Here is an 18,262-nt window from a genome sequence, read left to right on the forward strand (position 1 = left end):
AGTAAATGTACTTAGTTATTTTCCAAAACTACTGTGTTGTTGGTGTGGACTGTAATATAAAAAGGTGTTTCTGTGAAAAATGACCTGGGAGAACTGGGAGATCCTTTGTCAGGAGCCTTACATATATAAGCTTTAGCTGTACTTTAGTATTTTGTCAGCATTGTACAGTAGCTGAATAAACCTTTGTGAAGTTAGGCCTACATTGCACTACCTGCAGTAATTTTTACAGTGCCTTGCGAAAGTATTCGGCCCCCTTGAACTTTGCGACCTTTTGCCACATTTCAGGCTTCAAACATAAAGATATAAAACTGTAATTTTTTGTGAAGAATCAACAACAAGTGGGACACAATCATGAAGTGGAATGAAATTTATTGGATATTTCAAACTTTTTTAACAAATAAAAAACTGAATAATTGGGCGTGCAAAATTATTCAGCCCCTTTACTTTCAGTGCAGCAAACTCTCTCCAGAAGTTCAGTGAGGATCTCTGAATGATCCAATGTTGACCTAAATGACTAATGATGATAAATAGAATCCACCTGTGTGTAATCAAGTCTCCGTATAAATGCACCTGCACTGTGATAGTCTCAGAGGTCTGTTTAAAGCGCAGAGAGCATCATGAAGAACAAGGAACACACCAGGCAGGTCCGAGATACTGTTGTGGAGAAGTTTAAAGCCGGATTTGGATACAAAAAGATTTCCCAAGCTTTAAACATCCCAAGGAGCACTGTGCAAGCGATAATATTGAAATGGAAGGAGTATCAGACCACTGCAAATCTACCAAGACCTGGCCGTCCCTCTAAACTTTCAGCTCATACAAGGAGAAGACTGATCAGAGATGCAGCCAAGAGGCCCATGATCACTCTGGATGAACTGCAGAGATCTACAGCTGAGGTGGGAGACTCTGTCCATAGGACAACAATCAGTCGTATACTGCACAAATCTGGCCTTTATGGAAGAGTGGCAAGAAGAAAGCCATTTCTTAAAGATATCCATAAAAAGTGTCGTTTAAAGTTTGCCACAAGCCACCTGGGAGACGCACCAAACATGTGGAAGAAGGTGCTCTGGTCAGATGAAACCAAAATTGAACTTTTTGGCAACAATGCAAAACGTTATGTTTGGCGTAAAAGCAACACAGCTCATCACCCTGAACACACCATCCCCACTGTCAAACATGGTGGTGGCAGCATCCTGGTTTGGGCCTGCTTTTCTTCAGCAGGGACAGGGAAGATGGTTAAACTTGATGGGAAGATGGATGGAGCCAAATACAGGACCATTCTGGAAGGAAACCTGATGGAGTCTGCAAAAGACCTGATACTGGGACGGAGATTTGTCTTCCAACAAGACAATGATCCAAAACATAAAGCAAAATCTACAATGGAATGGTTCACAAATACACATATCCAGGTGTTAGAATGGCCAAGTCAAAGTCCAGACCTGAATCCAATCGAGAATCTGTGGGAAGAACTGAAAACTGCTGTTCACAAACGCTCTCTATCCAACCTCACTGAGCTCGAGCTGTTTTGCAAGGCGGAATGGGCAAAAATTTCAGTCTCTTGATGTGCAAAACTGATAGAGACATACCCCAAGTGACTTACAGCTGTAATCGCAGCAAAAGGTGGCGCTACAAAGTATTAACTTAAGGGGGCTGAATAATTTTGCACGCCCAATTTTTCAGTTTTTTATTTGTTAAAAAAGTTTGAAATATCCAATAAATTTCGTTCCACTTCATGATTGTGTCCCACTTGTTGTTGATTCTTCACAAAAAATTACAGTTTTATATCTTTATGTTTGAAGCCTGAAATGTGGCAAAAGGTCGCAAAGTTCAAGGGGGCCAAATACTTTCGCAAGGCACTGTAGCTAGCTGGCCTATTCTCCATGGTGTGGAGCCGCGCTTCTAAGTCTGTGAGCCTCGCCTCCAATGCTGCTAGCATCTGACATTTATTACAAGTACCATTATCGCTAAAGGAGGCAGAGGAATAACTGAACATGCGACACTTCGAGCAAGAGAAAGGAGGAGAGGAAGAGGGGGAAGCCATTGCTCTCGATTAAGCTACTAGCTTAGCTAGCTTCTAAACTAGCCGACCTAAAGTAGCACGTTAAATTTGGTAGTTAGCAAGAACTTCTGCAAAACAAGTGCTTTAAGTGGTGCAAGCGTATGTTGTCACTCAAAAATTCAGATGAACCTAGAAAATAGTGAGTTTAATTCCTAAACAATCTGGAAGCAAGCACAACGCAGTGCAAATACAGAAAACAGGAAATGAATACGGTTTACCACAGGAAACAGCAGTCCGTCAAAGGTTCCGCCACCCGTCAAAGGTTCCGCAACAGTTCATTATTGTGAAATGCAGAAGATGCAAAGAAATGTGTCTGTTGTTTCTCTGGACTCGTGGTCATACATGCACATTCTGACTCAATGCCGCAACTGGTGATGCCTACATTTGTTAGGGGAGCTGGATTTTTGGAGTCACAGGGTTAACACGGGGTTTGTTCCTGGTGCCCATTTCTCTTTCGTGATCACAATATGTCGTATTCATGCTGTAGCCAAATGTGAATTCCACTGTAAAGAGGGAAGAGCTCCTAGAAGAGTGTGGAGCAGATGGAAACAGCAGAACATGAAACAAAACAAAATTACAAAATACTAATATTAGCAGCCAGCCAATTTGTGCATTGATGTACTAAAATACACCTACACTTTACCTGCAAGGGAAAATGTCCATATGCAGATTTTGATTTTAAAATAAAGCTTTAAAGCTAATAAAAATGTTTATTTTAATAATGGTTTGAATAAAAGTAATGTGAAAGGGGACTCGTATCATGAACCCAATAAGGAACTATCACCCAACTACACACTTCCCCTCAGCTCTGTGGAGCGATTCACTGTCTTTCAGCTCATTGCTTTGCTGTTAACCCTTGTGTTCTGTTAAGAATCTTAATGTCCCCACTTCATTTCCAGCTGCAGCAGGCAGCTGTTTTCAGGGGAAAAGCCCTGTTAAATTTTAACTGTCCAGCACCAAGCAGACAAAGTAGGTAACTAGCTGGTGAATACTGTGGAGAATGTAAGCAGGCAAAAAAAACAAAACAAAACCACAAAAAAAAAAACAAAAAAAAACAGAAATGCAATTCTGGAGCTAATGGAGACCAAAACAAACCGAAAATTGAATCTATATTTATCATACAGCCAGAAACACAACTAAATAATAATAATAATAATAATAATGTTGCTCTGTGTCTACTAGATGTGCAAATCTGCCATTTTTGGAAAGTTGCCAAAATAAATGAACTATAATAAAACAGTGAATACAATTTTAAACTAGTTCCATTGCAAATAAAATTAGAGGGGGCTCCATTTTACACCTGGAGGTCTGTTTACTCATTATGAGGAGAACTACTCAATCTGTGAAATCAGTTGTATAATTATAAAACTGTTGCAAAAGTCTTCTGTGGCAGGCTTTTTAGGCAACTGACAGTAAAATAGCATGTGTCTGCTAACAGCACTACTGTGTCACTGGCAATTAAAAAAAGCTCCTGGTGCAACTGGCAGTTCCAGGTTACACAATTTACAAAAACATGGTTGTAGATTAATCTAATGTCAGGCTAATATAATACAGTAATGCTTTCATTACTGCACTTCAAGGACGATCTACTGTGTATATTAGCATTAAGCTTAATTTACCTGCAAATCCCCAAAACACCTAAATATAGTAAAGCTACTGGATCATCACCAAGTTTCTTGCAGCTGATTTTCATATGGAGCTTCATAAGCTCTGCTCTTCATAATGACAAAATAATCTTTTTAAAATATTAAAAGAACAATTTCGGAAAAAAAATATTTGATATAAAACTGAAAATTCCCTTTTTTCATATGGATTTGCTACATGACAACAACCACCAGGCACTTGGTTCCATATTAGCAGTACCAACATCAGGCGCTGCAGTGTTTTTTATGTGAATTAAAGTCATCTCACAGTTGATAGGCTTAGCTATGATCTTTCCTTTTGTCTCTTGACACACACAAAGCCTTCCCACTTATCAAAGATTCATTAGCTCACTAATATATCCATCTAGCTCTCCATGCACATCGCCCATCCATTAACACTGAGCCATATTCCTCCACAGGGACTGCTCAGATAATGCCCTGCTCAAGGACACAGGGGGTAATATATATGAAGTGATAGCCCACCTGGGAATTGAACCCACAACCACAATGGCACATTAGCGCGGCTGCTTCTAATAAGTGATGCAGAACAGTACCATATCAGCCTCTGTCCCAGAAGAGGCAGCGATACTGCTGTTGTAAGTCAGATCGCTCTGCCAGTGCTAATAAAGGACTATTTCTGTATCACTCACCTGATGTTGTAGCAACTTTTACAGAAGGTTCTGCTGTCCATTCTTCTCCTGCTATAATGTGTAATAGCTGACGAGTTCAACTGCACATCAGTTTAGAGGGGGCATTTTAAAGTGTGAAAGCCAGTCTAATATACAGTCCTACTGACTCTCATGCAGTCAGCAGGTGAAATACAAAATAAATATAAATGGAAATAGAGGCACAGCTCTTTAAAACACCTAAACCAACGTAATTTCATCAAGCCTAATTAGGCTCCAGGACTTTTTATTTAAATTGTGAATGCAGACAACACAACCTTTCACCCCTCAATTCATCATCATTCCAATGCAGCTGGCTGACAGCAACGGGGAGTCACTTTGGTGATGTGGACAGATGATTACCGCAAAATGGATTATCTTTGTGTCAGTTCGCGTTACATCAACAAGTGGGAGGTGACAGAGCGTCTGCTTTGCATAGCTGAATCAAACAGTACATTGCATGGAATGGCAGATGACCTCAGACCAGCCATCACACAAACCCTGGTTAAATTCAATTTCGATGAGTTTTAAAGTGAGTGACAGTGTAGCCTGAGTTTAATTAATGTTATGGGTCGGGTCATAGGACATATATAGTATTAATGGGTTGATCCACCAAACATCGTGGTACTAAAGATCCGAGTACAACGTCCCAAAGAGTCGTGTTTAAACAAACCTGCACAGACACAAATGAATATACATACACACCCATGAAAACATGCACAACTGTCCCCAACATACCAGTTTTATTCAGGTGCTTGCCAGATACAGAGACCTACATCAACCCATCTCCTCCCAAATGCAATATTTCTACAAATGTCCAGACAAACAAAGTGGTAAGTAGGTGCACAAGAAAATCATTTCCAAGTAGGTCTATAACTTAACCTCATTTCTCCCTCTTGACAGGGACAGTGCTTTTTTGCAGGGTGACATACAATAATGTAATGATGGGTAGAGGACTGAAGCAAAAGAGAGAAGGACAGGTCACCAAACACACACAGACACACACACACACACACACACAGATGAGGCAGGAAATTCTCAAGACAGGCCGATTTGTGAGCATGTAGCCTACCTCAGTTTGCAGAGAGAGAGCTGAAGGTGACATATAAGCGAGAGTGAGGGGAGTGGTGGGGGGGGTGAGGTTGCAGACAGGAGAGGGAGTACAGCGAAACAGCCTGATAATTCAGTCACTAGCACCGCTCACAGCAGCAATATTATCTCTGCAGGATTTACATACTAGTCTTCCCTCAGGAGGCTCTTAGAACAGCTAAACACACATTCTCACAGAGTAACAGTGGTGGAAAGTAACTAAGTACATTTAAATACAATTGAAATATCAGCACTTTACTCAAATATTTTTATTTTGTGCTACTTCAACTTCACCACATTTTAAAGATAAAAATCTGAGATTTGCATTTCATGGCTGAGACCGTGCTGGAACACATTTCTACAGTACAGCCATTTTGATACATGAGATGTGTAACTGCTGCTCTGTCTGTCTGTTAAAGTGACAGCTTCCTATCACAGGGACAAACAGTACTTTGCGTTATGGTCCTTAGGGGCTTCATTCAGACATACCCAAGACAATTAAAAAATAAGTGTGTACAGACCTTCTACAAAGTGCAACACCACAAAGAGGGAGCCTACAAAAATAGTCACTTTTAATTTAGTGCTGTTACAACAGCGCTAGGTAAACAAGCAAAGTTCCCACCATCCAAGTCACTACTCATAGAACAATTGGCTAAAAACATTTCATACAGATTCTCTGGTACATTCTGACTGTTCATTAATATTACTAACCCATACACTTAACCTATTTCTACCATTTGGCCTGTAATACAAGCTACTGTTAGCCACATTAGTTGTGCAGCATTACATGGTGGCTATTGCGTAACTGACTTTAAAATAGCAACACTGGAAGCGTCGGGATGTGAGGCAGACTCATGGACAATTGAAATGAGCTTCAGGAACATTTTCACAATAAATATATGATATCCAATGCGTCTGAGTGGGAGGAGAATCTATGAACGGTCAAGTCATTTCGTATGACATCATAAAGAGACAAATCCAAACACCATTTTCGAGCAGGGGGTTTTTATAAATGTGGAAAATGCAAAACAGGCAGGGACTGCTCTTTTCTCATGCTTTGTGTATCTCTACACACATCCTAGGATTGGTCTTATACTACATTATTAAGTTTTAATATTTTTTCAGGTAAGAAAGTCACCATTTAGATTATATCTGGTCATCTAGCATAGGCTTATTTGGAGATCCATTCCAGTGTTTCCAGAGATATGAGTACCAGCTAGCGGACCAAGTTGTTTCCACCATGTTCTCTTTCTTCTTTATCATCAGACTCAGAATGCATTGAAATTGCCTTCTGTCTCAAATATTCAAATACTAAAATTGAAAACTGATTACCTATCCAAACAATGAATATCCTAATAGTTGAATAATTGGGTCCGACCCTATTAATCACAAGACTTTACTGATCCCTAGTTGGAAATTCACAAGTCACCCAGCAGTAATTCAGATTCTTAGTATACTGTATAAGGGAGTTTAATTAGCTCCACCTTTACCAGCTGCAACATTAAAGAAACAAAAACAGTAATACATCAATTATAATCAAATAATTTTATACACATTAATGTCAAATATGCCATTGTGAATAATGCGTACTTGTACTTTTGGTACTTTAAGTATATTTTCATGCTAATACTTCTGTACTTTTAATTAAGCACCATTCCATTCAAAATGCAGGACTTTTACTTGTAACAGAGCATTTTTACACTTCCTCCACCACTATAGAGCATCACACAGTAACAAAAAAAAAGAAGATGAGGATGAAGGATAAAGGTGGAGTGAGGAAAGACAAAATGAATTGGTATCTTCCGGCTTCTGATTGACTGAACACACCTGATTCGGGTAATCAGCAGTGCATAGGGCAGGGATAGCTGGAAAACAAGCAGGGCAGCGGCCCCCGAGGACTGGGATTGGCCACCCTTGATATAAATTATTTCATAGAAATTCCCACACATTAGCAGGCACACACACACACACACACACACACACACACACGGTGTGTGAATGCCAAACTACAGCTCCAGGAGTTCTCAGATCACGCTTTTGATCATGTGTGTTAGAAATAGTGAAAGTGTGGGAATGTACACAGGAAATGTTAAGTGTGGTTTTGTGTACTTGTGGGACTCACTTCAGGCATGATACCACTAACAGACACGTGCACACACACGGCCTCAGAAAACCCTGTTGTGTATTCTGAGAAACTAATTGGGGCATTATTCCACTAAGTTCTAGTTAATGGAATAAAGATGGAATTAGTGTGTTCAGGTGTTGTACTCATCTGCTCATTATGAGTTTGCACTGGAGAGAAGAAAAACTACTATTCGCACACACTCACACACAAACAGGCAAAGAGACAGCAGCCGACCCAAGATTATCAATCATCTCTACCAGCCTGGTGTTTTTGCCATTTAACCAGGCAGAGCTGCCGATGCGCTGCTTCAATCATCGTCTGCCAGTCTAAATGCTAGTGCTAATTAGCATTCACATGCTAAATTACCTCCCATCCCATGTTTCCTGATTAGGCTTAATCATTCTGACAACACGTTTTACCCCTAAGCCTGCAGAGCCAATACATGCATGACCATCTCACACTCTATGATGGATCTAAGGCACTGGATACTGGGATTCAAAGAGCTGCTTAGACAACTGCTTCCAAACCCCAGGGCAGGACCCCTCAAGTGGGTCATAAACTAAATGTTAAGTCTTGCAAGTTGATTTACAAGCCTTAAAAATCCTTTCAGGCTTATTGATTTTTCTCTAATCATTATTTTCTCGTAAAATACTAGATAAAATACTAGATTGTTGTGTCTCTTCAGCCCACAAGCAGTTATTTGAATAAAACAACCTGAGAAAGAAATCAAGTCACTCTGCTGGAAACTGCTCAGCAGTGGAAAATGTACTCAGCTCCTTTACTTAAGCAAATGTAATAATACAACAATGTAAAAGTACTCCTTTAAAAGCCTACTTAGTTAAAAGTACCTGATTATTATCAGCAAAATATTAAGTAAGCTTCAGAAAAGTTGCCCCAACCACTGGCGTTGTTATAAATTCTATTACTAGATTGTTAATTCTGAAGCAACAATGTGTATGCATGTTTTTAATGATGTAGCTGGTTGATGTGGAGCTAATTTAGTGCAGTGGTTCCCAACCTAGGGGTCCCATCACTCCAAAGGGTCACAAGATAAATCTGAGACCACGGGATGAATAATGGCAGCGCAATTAAGAAAACAAAGTTCTCCTACACACTTGTATTCATTTTTAGGAGTTTATTTTTTCAAACTGTTATTCTAAAAGAAGAAATCGGAAAAGTTTAGTGGGTAAATCTCCCTTAGGTGGAGCTGCTAAGTTAGACAGGATGTCACTACAGTTATGCAGAAGCTAAGGAGCACACACGGAGCATCTTGCCCAAGAGTGAATTAAATTTCTGCAGAGGAGGGATATAGATGTACTGTACAACTGAAGAAGCAGGGCAGGTAAAATTTTGGTCCACCTCAGCAGCTCTGAGAAGCCCTGAAGTCTAACCAGTTTCACTTGTCTCCTTGTCTCAAGGCGGTGAAGTGCCAGCGTTATGTCAATCAACCAGTTGGCACAGTTAACTCAGTAGCGCTGTACTCCAATCGGCCCTGTCACTCAGGATATCTTCCAAGATAGAAAGCAAGGGAAAAGTAATTGGATTTGCTGCTAGCAGGGAAATGATGAAATGACATGAAACCATTCAGCCTTCAGCCACCACACACACACACACATCTACATTCAAACACCTATACGCCCCTCTGAGTAACTCTCCATCTAGGTCTATCTTGCCTGCCTCTTTTTCTTTCTGAAATTTGGAAATTCGTCGGGCTGTAGAGTCTTTTTTTCATCTTGCTTAATGTGGCAAAAGAGCCTTGTTCCCCCAGGTAGACAAAAGAGGAGACAAAATAATGGGAATGAAAGGATTTTCAGGTTTTTACCGAAATTTGAGGAAGGTTTTTAGGATGTTTTTGGCAAAACATGGCAAACGGCACACAAGGCAGCCCATAGTGCATTTTCATGCTGTTAAAACTCCACCCCACCCACACCTTATTGATGTACCAACAGATATATTGTTATGTTTAAAATAGAAATTTAATCAAGTACTAGGCAAAGAACAACGGTATATAATACTGTACTGTATATATGCTGCTGCTGGCTGGCAGCAATGAGACTTGGCTGGAAGAGACAAGGCTCCATCCCATGCACTACAAACTCTTCTCTCCACCCATACTGCATGTCCTCTGTCCTACAACTGATTGCACATCTTTCATCTTTCATTAGACACCCTCCATCTCATCTAGTTCATCTCGTAACCCTGAGTCTTGTACCATACATTCTACTATGTCCTTTAGCACAGCATCCTCTTAATCTATAGCTTCTATCATTCTCTCTGTAATGAACATCTAACAATTAATAACACTACTTTAAAAAATACTGGCACTACTTAAATGCATTATTTATTCCTTTCTGGCACCTAAGCATGACAATGAAATACAGTAAGATAAAGAGAAAGTAAACAGGGTAGGATAAATTTGGCTCTGTTAGTCACCTAGCAGCTGTTTTTGTAACATAAAGTGAGACTATGTATCGTCAATGAGAACAAGTAATATTCTTTTATGTATATAGTATCACACACACACACACACACACACAAACACACACACCTCTGCCTCATGCTTGTTCTCTTTTGCTCCTTCCCTCCCATCATTGTGTCTGAGTCAGTCATGTCTGTCTGAACTGTAGCCTTCTTTGTTAAAATACATGGGCAGAATTATTATATTTTACAATTATTTAAACAGAAAACAGGTGCCTGGAAAACATATGGTATGGCAAGAAAAAAAATATGTGAACCTTTTGGAATTTCATGGTTTTCTGCATTAATTTGTCATAAAATGTGATCTGATCTTCATCTAAATCAAGAGTATTGATGAATAGAATGTGCCTAATATAACAAAACAACACACAAAAAACTGATCTTTCATGTCTTTAAACGAGAACAACAATAAAAACCTCATGGTGCTAGTGGAAAAAGTATATGAACCCTTGAGTTAATGACCTCAAAAAAATTAAATGGAGTCAGGTGTTAGCATACCTGGACTCTTGTTAAGAAAATGAGTTTGGAGGTGTGGACTAGAGCTACTTTGACTAATAAAAACCACTCAAAGCTTTTGAGCTTGCTCCACACAAGAACAATCTGCTTATGTGAGCCATGCCTTGCCAAAAAGAGCTTTCAGAAGATCTACGATCAAGAATTGTTGATTTACATAAAGCTGAAAAGGGTTATAAAGTGATTTCAAAGACTTTAGAAATTCACCAGTCTACAGTTAAGCAAATGATCTACAAATTGAAGCACTTTGGGTGGCTACTATACCAAGAAGTGGGCGCCCTGTCAAAATGACCCCAAGAGCACAACGAAGACTCATCAATGGGGTAAAGAAACAACCCAGAGTGTCAGCCGAAGATTTGAATGCATCATTGGAAATGGCTAGCATCTGTGTTCATGAGTCTACAGTATGTAAAACACTGAACAATCAGGGTGTCTATGGCAGGACACCACAGAGGAAGCCGCTGCTTACTATAAAGAACATTGCTGCAGGCCTGAAGTTTGCAAAAGAGCACACTGACACTCCACAGTGGTACTGGCAAAATGTTTTGTGGACTGATGAATCTAAGATTGAACTTTTTGGAAAGAACGCGCAGCACTACATCTGACGTAAAAGGGCACTGCATAGCACCATGAAAACATCATCCCAACAGTAAAGTAGAAGTGGAGGAAACATTGATTTGGGCCTGCTTTGCTGCATCAGGGCCTGGCCAGCTTGCAATCATTGAGAAGAAGATGAATTCCCAAGTTTATTAAAAAATTCTTCAGGATAATGTGAGAATGTCTGTACCAGTTATTAATTGCAGGGGATCACTTACTTTTTCCACTACCATTTTGAATGTTGAATGAGTGTGTTCAATAAAGACATGAAAGATCACAATTTTTTGTGTTGTTTTCCCACACAGGAAGTTTTTGTGGCCACGGGACACTTGGTCATGTTTAATATCAAACCTTGGTCGATCAGAAGAATCCACCTATAGAGCGCTAATTGGTTACTGTAACTCATAAATCAGACCTGCACTCTAAAAGAGAAACTAATACAACAGTGTTGGTACATGAACAGCTAAAATCTATAAAGAAAGAATGACATTAAAACAACAGTAATGGGAATGTTAGTTGGGTATTTTGCACATAAATGCTGTGTGCTTAGTCATGCTGATGTAAAGCGACACAGATCTACCCTGTCTTACGTCACAGCTCTCTCTCTGTCTTTCTCACACATGCACAACTACACACCCTGACAAAGGCACCAACACTTATCCAATGGACTGCCTTGGCTTTAGATTTACACTAGTGATTATATATTCATAGATCAATCAATATAGTGAGTCTAGCAGCTGAGACGTGTCCACGTAGGCAAACACACATTTAGCAAAAGTCACACTGTAATGAGTGTGTGAGCGTGTGTGTGCAGACATCAATACACTGCAGCTTTACATTTCATTAGGCCAAGGAGCACAGTTTAACTTCCAGTGAATAGCAATAAAAGCACACAGCCTGCAACCATCTCTCCCCATCTGCCTCAGCCTCACTCTCTCTTTCTCCTTCTTACTAATAACTGTTCTAGTCACCTTTTCCTCCCTCCTAAATTCTGTGTGGTACATATCTAATTCAGTCATTTGTTCTCTAGTTTATTTGGAAAGATCTAATTTAAAGGTAAAACACAGGAAAGCCCTACCAGACATTGGCAAATGTAAAAAGCCTCATAAACTGGCTTTAGCTTGGATCACTGGTGATTTATAGCAGTTGGTGTCCTATCTTGCCATTTCCCTGCTTGTACAGATGACTGCGTGTTACTGCAGCATCTGCATTGATCTGTGTGAGGACACTGGCAGCCTCCACCTCCATATTCACCTTCCTCCCTCCATCCCCAAGCACAGGAAGACACGCCGGCTGGGAGGAAATGGGATTCCGATCAGCGGGATATCATCCAGGATCTGCTGACCCCACACACTCCACACACACTACACACACATAAACACAATCCAGGGGTCAGGCGCAAGGACTAGCGGGCTAGGTTTCAGTCGACTTAGCAAAACACCAGGGACAGGAAGCTGTGTAAGGTGGCGTGCGTGTCTGCACAAGTGTGTGCATATTATCATAACTTGTACGAAAGCAGTTGACAGCTGCACAACGGATTATACTGACTACAGAAACACAGGCATAATGCTTAAACAGTCAAACGCGTATCAAACCCAAAGCAACAGAATATTTTAAATACATTTTATTTGTATTATGTATGTATTTATTCAATTATTTTTATCCTCAGGTGATTGTTTTATTTATTCTCTGCTGTACTAGTGATGCAGACATACTCATATGAAGGTGTTCTGCTGAGGAAAAAGTAGAAAGAGAAAAAACACACAAGCAGCTCAGTCAGATTTTAGATGAAGGAGCAGCTGATTGCCACACGCGCCATGCGGTCTGCTCAACATGGTTACTTGAGGAGCACACACACTTAGTGTAAACTGACAGGCATACACACAAAAAGGACCGCATGCTGTGTGTATACTCAGCATAAAATTACTGCTTGCCTGTGATTGTGAGGACAGATTTTGTGGCTCTCGTTGCAAGAATAAGCGCACACACAAACAAACACACAATCACCCACCATGGGATCTGTTCATCCGAGAGGCATATAAGAAATCATTGTCATCCACCTTATAGCCACTCAGAAAACACTTCATGGCTCTTGATAGTCCTAGATCACCAGACAACACTGAGCAAGACAAAACCCACATAAATCAAAAATAAAATCAAAAATAAAGTATGTCTAAAAGCATGAGCTCTATTCTACACATCACCCAAAAAGACACAAACACAACAAGCCTTCCACTGTAGGAGAAAACCTGCATCTCTAGAACGGCTTCCTTACTTTTGTCTTCAAAGGTATATGTGTCTTAGTTGCTATGTTTCAAAAGTACTCAATGACAAAGCAGTGAAAATCCATTTTAAGACAAGGAACACACAACATGCCATCCTATATCAATGGCTGACAACTTATCTGATTTAGGTTTTGAAAGCAGATTCTGAGCCAAACTGTATGATCATTGAGTTTTGTGCAGAAGTCCTTTGAGCTAAGTTAAGCCATAAATCACTAAACTTGAGGTTTTGAGGCTTACTCACCACAACAACAATAGTGCTTTTGCTCATACTCTCACAAACAAACTTTCACAGACAAAGACGCACTCCAGGATACCTACCTTCTTCATGCGTCCGCTGCGAGTGCCAGTGAACACCACGGTGTTTCCTCTGTAGTCATAGGCCACCACAGAGGTCATGCCGTCATCTTTGTCCGTGTAAAGAGGGATGCCCTCGATGGCAGTGGTGCCCCCTAGAGGCTGGTTGAAGTCCTGGCCACAGAAATTGTCGTCAATCTGCAACGGCTGAGGGGGTGGGGGGTTAGGAGGAGAGAAATCCATTAACTCAACCATTAGCACTTTTTAAATCCCTTTTCTCGTTAAACTAACATTAATTCTTAAAGAAGGAGCAGGCTTTCGATCTCCCCAGTGCACAGCAGACATTTTATGGTGCTGGAGAGAAGTCAAGCTGCGGCAGACTTAGTGAAAAATTGTATCAAATTAACAGGCATCATCAGAAAAATTAACTTCAGTTTCCTCAACCCCCCCCCCCCTTTTTTATTTTTTTGTTTGAAAAACTGATCAGGGATACAGAGCTATGCGCTCTGCAGTTCTGTGGTGGGTGGTTTCCCCAGCGTTACAGCCTTTGATTATTTCATAGTACATGATGTCAAACCAAGCAATTAAGGATCTCAGCATAGTCTGAATGAATGAACAGTTGTTTGCTAATGTTTTAAATATAGATTTTTTTGTATACAGCTTTGTAGTTTCTAATAACACACAAGCCAATACACAGAGTAAATTAAATGGAGCTGAGATAAGCATGGAGGGTAGCGGGAACACCTGAGCTGGTGGAGATGACAGAGAAATGGCAGAAAGTAAATTATAGGTCAGATTAGCATATCATAATCAAAGTGTCTCATATAGGCTCACCTCCACCCTGATATGCTGATATGTCACGCTTGATTTATGAACATACTGTATGTGTGCCTGTGCCTAATAGGCATATCATTAATAGCATGTGATAGCAATGTATGCATCAGGCTCCCCTGGCTCGACATGTGTAATAGAGCTAATCGGCAGAATCTGGATTACTGTGGCAACCTCTCTCTCACACACACATCTGCTGAAAAACACACTAGGAAACACACAACTTGAGGCCTATACACGTCTGACAGGAGGTTAACAGATACACATTCATAGTATAGTATAAGTAGAGCATACAGTACATAGGTCAATACAAACGGTCAAGTTTCCATCCAAATGTACAACATTTACAGTATGAAAATCAGCAAATGAATTACATTTTGTGTGTATCGATAACCCAGCTTTTCCACCTGTTCAGCCTATAAAGCTACAAACCCCTTTGTGGATGAATTTTATTGTCAACTTCATATTTGCATTGTTTTCATGGGCAAATAGAGACTGTGCTTAAAAGCAACAACTGAACAAGTCATCTCACTTAACATACTTAAAATATTCATGTCCTGCAAGGATAAACATACAAAGCTATCAAAGATGCACATGCATACGCACACATGCACACACAGACAAACCAAGTTACAAAGAAAGAAAAAGATGCCGTTTACAGGAAGATGCATGCCACAGCGACAAATAAACGCACATACACAGGGGAGCACAAAGCACACACACACACACACACACACACACACACACACACATACCAATAGAATCCAGCATCCCACTACACAGATTAACATGCCATCATTTTCCTGTTCATTATAAGACGGCATCGCCTCTGTAGAGTATAATCAATCACCATAACCCTACAAAACAGCAAAGCTGTCAGGGCTTTTGAGTTTCAGGTCAAAAAAAGGTTGTAAAAATGCCTGTGGCGGACATTGTCTGTCTCCTACCAGACATTCAAAGGCAGGCAAACACACAGCAAAGTTTAACTTCAGTGAACAAAGATGCTTAGTGAGGCAGAGTGAGTAGGGGGGGAGACGCGCACACACACACACATACACACACAGTGCTTTGGCTTTTGTATGATTTACATAAACATGTTCTCAAATTTGGAACAGTTTTGCGAGTAATTTGAGAAGAAGAAAAAGGACAAAAGGAGAAAAACAAGAGCAAATAAACAGCAGGAAGGCAAGAGAAGTGATGCAGAGAAGATGAGACAGATGAGGAGGAGAACAGAGAGGGACTGAAAAGTAACCCATGCACTTCCGCTTGTTTCCTCTGATAAAGACAGACCAGAAGTAGATCTCTATTCATTTCTTTCACTCGTTTCCTCCCTTGTTCGCCATACTACTCCTCTCCCTGATAAACTATTCTTCCCACTTTTCTGTCTTCCTTCTCTTTTTACATATTTCTGTCATCCCTTTCCTTCTTCTGTCAAGGTTCCCTGAGCTTGACTGGTGGGAAATCATGTCTGTCCCTCAGGGTTAGTCTATTTTTTTGCTTTCACGTGCCTGCAGCTCTCTGAGACAATCTTTTCTTCCTTCCTCTCATCCTTCCTTTCCTCCCTCCTTTAAGAACATTATCAGGATGACAAGCCTGGGTCTTGAACATTTACAGATCACAGGATGATTGAAATAAATAACTAAATGCTGTTGCACAGATCTGTCCCCGAAGCTTTGAATAAATTCTAGGACACACGTAGACCCACATTCACTATGTGACATGATGATCAAAAAGCAATGCTCATGTTCTGCTCCATCAAAAACCAGGCCCTCTATTGACTTTATGTCCAAACCACAGCTTTTAAGGAACACAACCAGAGTAAAAATTGTTTAGAATAGTAGCTTGCAATAACATCAGTTATCCTGGATTTATTTATTGCTGGTGCTTCATTCTTGTAAACTAATCTGCATCCCCAGTATCTGTCAAGCTTGCACACACAGAAGTGAGATTGCCATCTTCCCAGCACTGTTGCCGGCATGCTGAGGACGCTAATGGTTTGTTATGTTTAGCCTGACTTGCATCATTACCGTAGAGTCAACAGCTCAGACTGAGGCACAGTAGAGCATTCAGTCGACGTGATTTCACTACAGACAAATGTGGCCTCACACAGACGTGACATCTGCTAGCTGTTGTGTGCCTTGTAGACATGTAATTCCTAGAGTCTGTTTACACTATCATTGCTCTACAGCAACTTGAATTTTAAATGTCTAAACACAAATAGAAAACTATTAAAAATGCTGTTTTGAATTGGCAAAACTCAGCTTTAAATCAAAAACTATTCAAGCGATAAGTAAAGAAGAGTAAAGGGGTAAAAAAGGAAGAAGGCATTTTGATATACTGTTTTGAATTGGCAAAACTCACCTTTAAATCAAAAACTATGCAAGCGATAAGTAAAGAAGAGTAAAGGAGTAAAAAAGGAAGAAGGCATTTTGATATGTGGCAGTGTTGTAAACTTGACTCTAAAGCTACGTTCAGACTAGATGCCAAAGTGACTCAAATCCAATTTTGACTTGATCTGATCTTCTCACAAATGTGTGAACAACCCAAATCAGATTTTTTTCAAATCACATCAGGACCACATCCATTTGGTTCTATATCCAGTTCATATCCAATACTTGACCACAATACCACTGTCAGAAAGGTAAGACTGGAAATCACTTCTTTTTTTTTAACGCCTCACTCCTCAGCTCATTCGCATATTGCCTGCTGTCATCATTCACTGTTGGCCCTTCACAGACTGGCAAAGGTAAACATAGAGAATAGCCATAATAGTGATGTGGGCCAGTGGAGAGACAAGGATGTTTCACGTTTGTTGGAGATTTATGGCTTCTGATCACACCAAGCTGAAAGGAACATATTGTAACCGAGCAGTTTGTGAGGAAATTGCACAAACATGAATCAAAAGAAGAAGATCAGCTCTGACAAAAAGATCAGAATTAAACATTAAGGTCGGTAATGTAGCTCAGTTCGCTAATGGCCATGTTTCCTCCTAACGCACTTGTGTTATACCTTCTTGTTAGAGGAGACGACTGCTCTACCCTCCACAGCACCTGGGGAGGCAACAGTGGTGCGGTGGGTAGAGCAGTCGTCTCCCAACCAGAGGGTTGAAGGTTCAAATCTCGGTGCCTGCAGTCCATGTGTCAAAGTGTTCTTGGGCAAGACACTGAACCCCCCCATCACGTTGCCCCCGACAGTTTGAGCTATTGGCTGAGGTGCCGCCGCAGATGGCTGCCATCGGTTCTGTACCGGAAACAAATTCCTTGTGTGTAACATACTTGGCCAATAAAGGTGATTATCCTAATATTATCAGGACTTTGTTTGAGTGGATAATTAATCACACATTGGTCATTAAATGTAAAGGACAGTAATCATCCTTTACTGTATCTCTAACATAAGGTGACCTGCTGCAGTCTTTTATTAGTGCTTTTATAAGCTCTACGTAGCTTGTCTCTGATGGCCTGCTGGACCTCTGACCATGCTATTATTATTACTAGCTATACCTCATAGTCAGGACATCGCTACTTCATTACACATAGACACACACACACAGCTTTGTTCTATTTCCAGGGGGTTAGACAAGGACAGAGTCCCATGTGTTGTCCTTGCTGAAAACCTCTGCTGTACACAGCCACAGGCTGGCCCCTGGATACACACATACACACACAGACCCCTGCCAAACTCTTGCT

The 18,262-nt window shown here is 40.5% G+C and overlaps 1 protein-coding gene across 1 annotated transcript in view; it reads right to left on the minus strand.

The window, feature by feature from the left end:
- Positions 1 to 18,262, minus strand: part of LOC109967132 (plexin-A1-like) — a 274,553-nt gene that overhangs the window by 200,435 nt on the left and 55,856 nt on the right. Inside the window, exon 3 of the mRNA XM_020612491.1 lies at positions 13,770 to 13,952. Coding sequence (XP_020468147.1) covers positions 13,770 to 13,952 — 183 coding nt within the window. The remainder of the gene's footprint in view (positions 1 to 13,769; positions 13,953 to 18,262) is intronic.

Source organism: Monopterus albus, unplaced genomic scaffold (genome assembly GCF_001952655.1).
Source record: "Monopterus albus unplaced genomic scaffold, M_albus_1.0 scaffold126.1, whole genome shotgun sequence".
NCBI lineage: Eukaryota > Metazoa > Chordata > Actinopteri > Synbranchiformes > Synbranchidae > Monopterus > Monopterus albus.